The sequence below is a fragment of the Nicotiana sylvestris genome, chromosome 1, assembly GCF_000393655.2.
Source record: "Nicotiana sylvestris chromosome 1, ASM39365v2, whole genome shotgun sequence".
Classification (NCBI taxonomy): domain Eukaryota; kingdom Viridiplantae; phylum Streptophyta; class Magnoliopsida; order Solanales; family Solanaceae; genus Nicotiana; species Nicotiana sylvestris.
Genome location: NC_091057.1, coordinates 169,425,671 through 169,436,158, shown reverse-complemented (window position 1 = coordinate 169,436,158; position 10,488 = coordinate 169,425,671). Strand labels below are relative to the sequence as shown.

General features: G+C 35.9%; 1 protein-coding gene across 1 annotated transcript; it reads right to left on the bottom strand.

Annotated features, from left to right (window-relative positions):
• Positions 1-6,779: 6,779 nt before the first annotated feature.
• Positions 6,780-9,586, bottom strand: LOC104232034 (F-box only protein 8-like). The gene is made up of 2 exons (XM_009785130.2): positions 9,445-9,586; positions 6,780-8,119 (listed from the first exon to the last, which is right to left on the bottom strand). The coding sequence occupies exons 1-2, from the start codon at positions 9,485-9,487 to the stop codon at positions 6,879-6,881; spliced, it is 1,284 nt and encodes a 427-aa protein (XP_009783432.2). The 5' UTR covers positions 9,488-9,586; the 3' UTR covers positions 6,780-6,878.
• Between the last annotated feature and the right edge of the window lie 902 nt (positions 9,587-10,488).

Genomic DNA, 10,488 nt, shown 5'->3' with positions numbered 1-10,488 from the left:
AATCCCCCTTGTGGGTCTAAAAAAATATGTGCTAGACCCATTTATCAGGATAGAGGTTGAAGTGGTAGAGATACAGGAAATTATTAGGTATATTAGGTCTTTGGGAAAATTTAAAGAGGTTAGTGAGAGCCTTACGAAGGACCATTCTATTTTGTCGAAGGCTTTTTCAAGATCTATTTTAATTATCATTTTCCCTTTCTTCCTCTTAGTTCTCTTAAAGTAGTTCATTACTTCGTTGACAATGATGGTGTTATCAGAAGCCCTTCTCCCTTTTAGGAAACTTGTTTGGGTGGGGTGTATGACCTTTGGGAGGAGCGGTTTGATTCTATTAACTATAATTTTTGTAATGGTCTTGTAGGCAGTGTTACAGAGGCTTATAGGTCTAAATTGTTTTATAGTCTCTGGATTCTGACATTTTGGGATTAAGCAAATGTAGGTTTTGTTCATTTCCTCCACCATTTTTTTATTTCTAAAGGTTTCCTTACAGAAGTTGATTAATGAATTTTTCATTTCGTTCCAAAACTTTTGGTAGAAGAAAGGGTGGAGACCATCCGGTCCTGGAGCTTTATACGGTTTAAAAGAGAAGACTGCTTGTTTAATTTTCTGGATAGTAGGTTCCAAGCTTAAGTCAGATTGGTCATTGCTATCGAGAGCTATCACTTGAAATTTTGTATCTTTGACAACTCTTTCTGCAAATGTGGCGAGCACTATTTCCCCTTTTGTAACAACATTCGAATTGTCAAATCCAAATAATGCACGTGCTTTGGGCACCAATTTATCATCGACTTTATTTCGTTTACCACTTTTAAAAGAATGATATTTATAGAGCTACCTGGATCAATCATGACTCGTTTCACATTAGTATCATGTACAAGTAAATATATTACCAGTGCGTCGTTGTGAGTGATCATCACGCCATATGCATTTGCATCATCAAACGTTATGTTGTCTTCTTCCAAAACTTGGCGAACTCGCTTTCTATGGGTAACCGTGACTTTTGATGTCTTTTTTGCAGCCGTATACATTACATCGTTGACCTCTTCTCCTTCGCTTATCACATTAACCATTCTTTTTGGTGAGGGGGGTTTTGGAGGCTCTTGCCTATTCTTCATATATGCTTGCTTACCCTTTTCACTAAACAAATCGGTTAAATAAACTTTATTTTAGCAAGTGGTTTATTTCACCTTGTGGCAATCTGCAATATGTTGTTTTATGACTGTGGTCATTATAAAACTCGCACCAGAAATCCGGATTCCTTCTGTTAGTGTTCGATCTCATTTCTTTTGGCCACCGCACCTTATCTCCCATACTTCTTAAAACAGCTACTAGCTCAGAAGTACTAACATTAAAATATAATCACCAATCTTTGCCTTCGTATTGTTATCCCGCGCATCTCGCTCCTTTCCCAACCTAGATGATGAACCTTCATCTCTGTCCCTTGATCTAGAACTGTACCTCGGTTTTTTTTGTTTAGAACGTGAATCCCATCTTGTTGGTCCCATGCAAGGTTCATACATGTTCTTACCAGACCTTTTTTCCATTTCTGGTAACCTCGAACTTGTTCTTTCATCTCCCCGTGATTGAGTGATAGTATCTTTCTCTATCCGCAGCTTCATATTATACCTGTAATAAACATCATTCCAAGTTGTAGCAGGGAATTCTCGTAAGCTTTCTTTGAGTTTCCTCGTAGCCTCTGAGCTTTTTTCATTTAGGTTACTTGCAAATGCCATGGCCGCCCAATTATCAGGTACATGTGGTAACATCATCCTTTCGCGCTGAATCTATCCACAAATTCCCTAAGTAGCTCTGTATCTCCTTGTTTTATTTTGAAGATGTTTTCCATCCTCTTTTCAACTTTTTGAGCTCCCGAGTGTGCTTTTATAAATGAATCTGCAAGCTCAGTAAAAGAATCAATATAATTTTCTGGTAAAAAAGAATACCATGTTAGTGCTCCTTTTGTGAGTGTTTCGCCAATTTTTTTGACCAGCACCGACTCAATTTCTTGCTTAGTCAAGTTTTTGCCTTTCATGCCAGTTGTAAATGCAGTTACATGATCTCGTGGATCGATTGTCCTATTATACTTCGAAATATCGGTCATCTTAAACTTTTTTGGAATCAGCAATGGAGCAGCACTTGGCTTCCAGGGCTGTTGAGAATATTTATCAATATCCACTCCGTTAATCACGGGTGGCACACCAGGTTTTCGATCTATGCGATTGTTCTGCTCCTTGAGCTGTTTCTGCAAAGTTAGTACTAAACTTTATAAATCAGAATTATTTGGGGTACCTGACCTTCTATCGCGAGATTCGCTGGGAGTTCCTCCACTGCCTGAATTAGCAAGTCCTGAGCATGGGTCCTCTATGGTTGCGGTATTGAGGTGGAGTTGGTGGTACAGTTGGTAATCCACTAAAGAAAGCTTGAAGAGAATTGTTGACGTGTTCCGCAATTAGTTATTTCAATGCATCTTCAACAGTTTGACCCTCCCCTTGTTGATTATTCGCATGTGACGTTGATCTTTCAGGTGACCCGTCTCGGGGGTGTTGAGGAGAATTTTAGGGTGAAGGGATTAGAGTTTCATCCTCTTGTTGATTATGTTGGTTCAGTTGGTTTTGTTGGTTGTTGTCGTTGGCAGTCGACATGATTGTTTGACAGAAAAATGAATTTGAAAAGTGAAAAGATTATCAGATTCTCGGTAACAGAACCAATTTATTTAACCAAAAAATGTGTCTTTCGGTCAAAGCCTATTTTTAGAAGAACTCGGGTTACTGATAACCAAGAAATTTCGTACTTTCTCAATTATATGAAAGGAAAAGACAAAATTAAGTAAAGAAATAATTGATTGCAAAGTACAGATAGCAGAAAAGTAAAGTGAATATATTCCAATATTATCTCAAATGATCCTTTCAAATGAAATTCTCTTCCCTTTTATAGGGGTTTACATTTATAGCGTTTTCTCCCTTTTATAACTGAATCATTTTGACATTAATGACACTAATGATCCGTTATAATTGGCAATCGTAACTGTTTGTGGAAATTCTATAACGGTTCCAATTCTTCTTCCTCATTAATTAGAGGTTCGTGAATCTTTCCCTTCTCACTGTCTTGATTCATTCAGCCCATATTTACTGAATGATTTAGACTCGAGCAACTGCATCCCTTCATTTCGTGAGTGATTTGCTCGTGCCTCTTGTATCTCGTGCATCTTCTAATGCAGTATTCCAGTTGTCACTTTCTTAGTGATCCACGTATCATGCCTTGTCAGCCACACATAATTCCACGTGTCATATTTATTTTCTACTAATATACTTCTGAAGGTGGGAAAAAAGATAAAACTAAATAAACGGATTATTCATCCAAATTTCAGTTTGAAACTCATGTAATTAACCTATTTTTCTTTTGGTTAACCCTAAAGTCGGGATAGATCCAATTCCTAGAGGCATACCATCAGAAAAAATTCCTTGAGCGATTGGGTAGATCAAGAAAACTGCGGTAGCAGCTGCAATAGGAACTGAATATGCAACATCAATCCAAGGTCGCATAATGGCATAGGTAAAAGGGAACGAGGAGGCACGCGTCCCAAAGTGACGTATATTTTTTGGTAATGGATATACTCAGGATAAACTGCGTTAGAATAAGCAAATAAAAATATACTAGAAAATCAAACCACGTGAGGAGGATGATTCCAGCCTTTATAAAATATTCACCCTCGATCCGGGCTCACAATGACCGGTATTGATGAAAAAGAAAAAAAAGCTTTCAATAACAATGAAAAGCAGTGGTATATTGCTTTGGCATGCGTGTTACAATGTCCTCAATGAATTATCAAACCACTCTTTATATATTAGGGGAGTCCTACTCTAGGTACAATTCTGAAAAAGGTAAAAAAAATTCTGTTTAACTGATTGCCGGTTCTTCATTGATACGTGCCGAGATCCATGCCGTGATATCTGGCCAATCGCGGATATTTCGCCTTCTGTTGGTCGTGTTTGATTGCCTGACAATGTTCTTCGGAGTCTTTCGGGGTTCGGACCGATCCCGAATCATGAATCTGATATTCTCGAGGGCGGGCGTTATGACCCGGACTTTGACTCGATGAGACCCCTGCCTTGATTCCGGTCCCTCGTCTACATGTCTCGAGCTAAATTTATCCTGTCGGAGACTGGGGTGTACCATGAGCCCGGTTTTACCCATATATAGGGAGCAAATTATATCTTATTGTCTAGAGCAAAACCAAAAGCTACTTTATGCTAAAAAGAATTCCGTTAATGAGACATGCAATATAACTCTTTACATTCAGTTCTTAATTAATAGATGACTATTGTCATATATAAATTCAGCTGGTTGATATAGTCATACGTTCAGAATAAATATATATGTTAACCCCCCCCCCCCCCCCTTTTTTTTTCCAAGATCAAAGTAGATATTCTAGCTAGCACAAATCTATTGCCCCTGTCTAGAATTTTAGTGGATATGATCTTTAGGACTAGGATAAACTAAAGGATCATAAGGCCTCATTTGTTTCATGCTAATCTAAATTTAAATCATTCATGTCTCAGCCTATCATGTAAATTTATTTTTTATTTTTGACGCTCACATATTAGCTTTTAAAAGGTCTAAATATTAAAACTTTACATACAGTTTTACAATTATTGACCCGTTCAGTTAAATTTTCATGTGAATTTTACACTTTTATCAATTTTTTTCATTGTCGCCGCCGATCATTACCATACGACCAGCGTAAACACCTCCACGACCGATCACCACTCCAAAACCACCTTTATTATTAGCTGCTATCGCACAACCGCCAATACAAATTGCTAAGCACATCCACTACTAGCCATTATTACCAATCATTTCTACCCAGAGGCAGATGCAGGATTTGAATTCTAGGGGTTTCGCCCTAAAGATTTTTGCCATTAGCCTATTTTATTTTTAAATTATTGGTTCAAACCTACTATTTATTACTATAATTTTAGTCAATTTTTACACATAAAATTTATGCTCTGCGTCGAAAATATTAGGTTTAGTTGAACACGGTGTAAAACTCTACATCCGCCTCTGCCAACTACCATAGCACATTCATATCACTCTTGGCCACCTACCATCACCATACAACCACCACTTGCCACAACTGTACAACCACCATCGCTAGCGCTTTCCACCGTTAATAGCTTTTAGAGTATGGTTCGCCAAGAAAATAATTTACGCAATACCATGTAAACTAATAACTTTGTACCTGTTTGTGAATATGATATTTATTTTTTATTCATTTAAATTTTCATAATTATTAGTCTTAGATAAAGATAGATTGTACTTATTCAGATGCTGAAAATAAGAAAATAGTCTTAGTTTTCTTGTGTTTAGAGGTAATTAGATATGTATTTTAATCTTAATAAAAACCAACATCCTGCTTAGCAATATATTCATTTAGAACTACTATCGACTGCCAGCCTATCTTTCGGCTAACTCCTAACTTCGAATTGGATTATATGGAGTCATAGATTAACAATAACGATAAATTAGAGGAAGAAGCAAAGAGTGAGAAAAAGTCGTGAAGCTATCAAATTCTTAATTTCTTATCCGAGTTTTGCCAAAGATGTTAAGATGATATATCGTAAACGAGTTAAGAAGAAGATCATATTCATTAGAGAAATGACGCGTTAATAAAATATGATATTAATTAGTACATGAATTAAGTTCGGAATCAGAGTGTAATCCAATTATCCAGAAGGGTATATCGTCCCTTATAAATTGGGGAAATACGACACATCAAACATTTATACTGTATTTATCATTTATAGCTATACTTTTAACAAATTTACCATTCATAGCTATATCTGAATTTTACAAAAAATTCATAAAATAATAGATTAATTGTTTGAACTAAAACAAGAGAGTAACGAGCTCTTGTAGCTTAGTTGGTTAGAGTGTCTGCTTAGCTAGTGGAGGTCTTGAGTTTGACTTTCAACAATAATATTTTACTTTTCGATATCTTTGTATTTCGCCTTAGTTGTATTCATTGCGCGAACAAACACAATACATATTGATACATGTTGTATTCGTTGCCCAATCGAATACAGGTGACACATGTTTTATTCGTTGCGAGTTTCAATACAAGTTAATAACAATTGTATATTAGTTCTAAATAGTAATTAGGCAAACTATAGTAGGGGCGGATCCAGTACAAATAAGTACGAATTGACTCGTGTTATTTGGAAAACAGTACGAATTGTCATATATATACTGTATAAATCAAGGTGGGGTCATGCAAAATTACCTTTTTTTTTCCTCTCCGAGGCCTCCTGAATTTAAATTAGTTGACTTTGTTCTAAGTATGAAGACATAATACACTTGTGAGTCATACAATTAAATTGGACCACATGTATAGGCCTCTTGTAATCTATATGAAACATAGAATGTGTTTTAGACGCTTTAAAAAAATTCTACCTACCAAATCTCCTTAATTACGCCAACTTGCTCCCAGAATAAAATCATACCCTATGTGGTCTCACAAGACAAGAAACATTTTCTTATTTTTGAATTAGAGTGTCACTTAAGCAGGCATTTAAGAAAGAGATAAAAGTTTACTATAATGATCACATACTCTTGTCATTGACGTTATTAAATATATACGCAAATTTTCAAAAACACATAACATGAACCGAATTCAATGACCAAGAAAATGATAGTATACAAGAGGTAATATATCATGTTGGAGTTAAAATGGAACTAGTACTAATCACGACTAACCTTGAGCAGGAGGTTGGGACACCACTAATTTGATGCAGAGGATAGGTGTCCGACATTTAACTTTGGAAAAAACACTTCTAACACAAAAAAGAAATAAGTTTTAGTAAAAAGTAGTTAAAGCATGATGATCAGTTGATGTTGAACTGATCATTTTGAAAAGGGCAATGATTACAACAGACATTATTTGTCATCTTATTCTTCTTCATCTGGGGAAGTGGAACAAGGCTCTCCTTGTAATGGATGATTGACGAGTAGTGCAATAAGTGATCAAAATCAATATCGACAGGAAAATCTTTAATTTGATTGGTGTGAATATCGTACAATCCCATTTTTCCTGGTGTTTCTTCCATTCTATAGAAGACCACTTCACCATTCAGCCAAAAACCCCATGGCTGCAGGTCATAACATAGTAGAGAGGTGGCTTCAAATGTGAATTGCTTAGCCCAAGATTCTGAAACACCTCGATAGTTTTTGAGAGCCCAAATGTGAAATGACAGATAACCTGTGGAAGAAACTGAAGAACCAAAAATGGCTAGTGTACTTTCCTTGAGTAGTGCAAGCTTTCGATGGTAATGTCTAATTGGTTTTTCTTGATTAAATGGTGTTGCTATCTGTCTAAATTTTTCCTCAACCATATCAAACGCAATTACAATACTCAAAACCGGTCCAACTTTATCATGTCTTATCCAATGAATAGCGTCATTTGCATTCAAACAATGCCCATGTTGGACTATACTATACGGAAAATCCGTCACCATTTCCTTTGCGGGGATACTACTATTATCACCATTCCACCTAGTGATTTTAATATATGCAGTTTGATTAGCATAGATTATGACCCTAACCAACTTGTAATCGTTGATGATAGGAAGAAAGGTGAAACCTGTAGCTATACTGTAATAAGAGCGTCCATCTATATCTCCTCGTCCGATACCATTGAAAATCCTGTACTCTCTTGTAGCAATGTTCCACACCACTGCTGAGTTAGAGCACGATGCAGATGAAAAACATACCATGCCTCGACAAGCGGCTGCCACAACAATCTGTCTACATCTTTTAGGAAGAGTAGGAGGAGGTAAAAGTAAATCGGTAATAGTTTCATCTTCACACACTGAGACGCTGTTATATACATGTTGTTTGTAGAAACATATCAAGTTGTTGCGCTTGGCTCGATCGTGATGCATGTTGATGAAGGGAAGGGAGAGGATTAAGGCATGCCAGGATCGACAGACGCTTTTAAAACGCAAAAGTGGCTTCACAGTTAATGCTAAGAGAATAGCCATTATAATTTCTCCTGGGAGAAATTTGCTAGATCCGTTCATGGCTTCATATATAGCATCAAAACTATCCTTGTCTTGTCCAACCCCTCCTGAATTAGATTAATTTAGAGTTGAATTAATTAGTTCACCTAGAAATAAGTCTCAATAAATCTCCTCCTCAACATTGAAATGTGCTAAAAAATAAAACAAGCCCGATCCATCAAATCTTAATTAAGTAGACTCTTGTTAATTAATGTAATCAATTACTCCCTCCGGACCACTTTAAGTGATTTTTTAGTCTTTTTTTTTGAGGTACACAATATTCAATGTTTTCAGATATTAAGAAGGAATTAACTTCTTCTTTCCAAAGTTGTCTGTGGAGTAAAAAGCCTATGAGTAGTTTGTTATATTTCCAATGAGCAAATGAAGGTTATTGTGGTTAATTTCATTGTTAAGTAATATTAAAAGGTGAATTCCTTAATATGTGTGAAAAAACAAAAAAAAAATCACGAGATGTGGACAAGAGGGAGTAATGAAAAAGAATTTAAAGGATAAACTAAGGAAATACTAAAGACCAATGCTTCTTATAATTTCTTCCCCTCCCCCAGTCCTATCTCAATAAAAGACTACACTAGGTAGCTAGCTATGGATTGGATCATTGGTAAGATAATAGCTAAAAAGATTCTTTAGCAGAAGCCTGAAACCAAAATAGAAAAATCACTTGGACACTGAAAACATAATCAAGTAAATGCATTACAAGGAGTTTATTGCAATTGCTGATTTCCAGTAAATGTTCTACTTTAATCAACAAAAATGTGTTCCACGTATAGTGAATAGTAACATATGTAAAATGTCACTACCTTTTTTTCCCTGCGAATTAATCATCAATCAATTAAGAAAAAAAATGTTAGATATGCACATATGAAATTGAACATATTAATTTTACGATCCTTACAAAGAGAAAAGCTTAAGATCATCTTAATTACGAAGTAATACTCTTTTGGGCATTAAAGTTTGTGAACTATACGTACAAAGATTAGAGACATGCATGCAAGCCTCAATCCGAATTATATATGTGTTTCACTTTTTAAAATTTATTTGTGAAAACTAGCAGAAATGTATAATTCAAATGTATGATATGGATTCTGAATTAGGAGCTAACAGTGAGAAATTTGCCATTAAGCCAGGTTATACTAGTGGTATGTAATACTAATAGGTAACAAAATTCAAATAATAAGATAAATTAATGCAGGATAAAAGAGAAAAGAAAAGGTCTCAGAAAACCCAAAGGGTCCAAGCATATTTCAACACTTATTTAACCATTCGGTAATCAGTACCATCTGGCCCGACTAATCCGAATTTTCAGAATTCAAATTCTAGGCATATGAACTCTGGTTGAGGGCGGAGTGATCTCAACTATTTCCAAATTACTTACGTGAGTAGAAAACTGAGCAGGATGTTCCAGCAGTCGTGCTCATGGCTTGATTCTGTTTGTTTCCTTCTCGATATCGTTGTGCATTTCTTTTCTTTTTCCTCTCCAATGACTGCTAGGGCGGCTCTAGGGTAGGGCAAGTGGTGAAACCCTTGCCTTAGGCCCCCAAAAATATAAAATACTATTACTAGAGCTGTCAATATGTGCGGGGTCAGGCTAGCCCAACCCAATCCACGTGGGCTTTAGCAATTGACGGGTTGGGCTGGGTTGGGCTGGGCTAGTCCACTATTTTGATGAGCCTTATAATGATCAACCCACCCAAGCCCTATGTGGGCTGCGGGCCCCCACGGGCCGGCCCATTATTTTTTAAAATATAATTTTATATTTTTCTTTAAGTTCTAACTTAAAAAAAGATAAATATTTAAAAGCTAAAAAAATCTTATTGGAAAAATTTCAGAAAACTTAATACTTATAATGTTCCAATATATCACAATAAACACTAAAAAATGAAAGACAAGACTATGATGGTGTTTGGCTAAGCTTATAAGCTGGTCAAACTGGCTTATAAGCACTTTTTGGCTTATTTACGTGTTTGGTAAAATTAAAAGTGCTTATAAGTCAAAAGTCATAAGTTGGTCTCCCCTAACTTATCAAATTTCAGCTTATAAGCACTTTAGGTTTGACCAAAATATTTACTATTCTATCCCTAAAATACTTATTTTTAAACCAAAACTCTTCGTATACCCAGTTCTTCCGCTGCTTATTATTAATTTCAGCACTTTTATCCAAACACGTAACTGCTTATTTTGTAAATCAGCTTCAGCACTTAAAAATGCTTTTCAGCACCTAATGCTTATCAGCTACTCTAAATCAGCTAAGTCAAACAGGCTCTATATTTCATTCATTAAAAGTCAAAACTCAAAATAAACTATTCAAGAAAACGTCAATGACGCTTATGGGATATCCAACACATCATCTTCATCAATCTCATTTGAATCCGCTTGTGAGAAGGTTGTCTTAACATCTTCACTTTCACTTACATCTACA

Excerpts from the sequence above, each read along its gene's own strand:
- LOC104232034 (XM_009785130.2), bottom strand. The coding sequence starts at position 9,487 with ATGAGCACGACTGCTGGAACATCCTGCTCAGTTTTCTACTCAC. Across the intron at positions 8,120-9,444 it reads CTGCTCAGTTTTCTACTCAC|GAGGGGTTGGACAAGACAAG; the intron begins GTAAGTAATTTG and ends AATCTAATTCAG.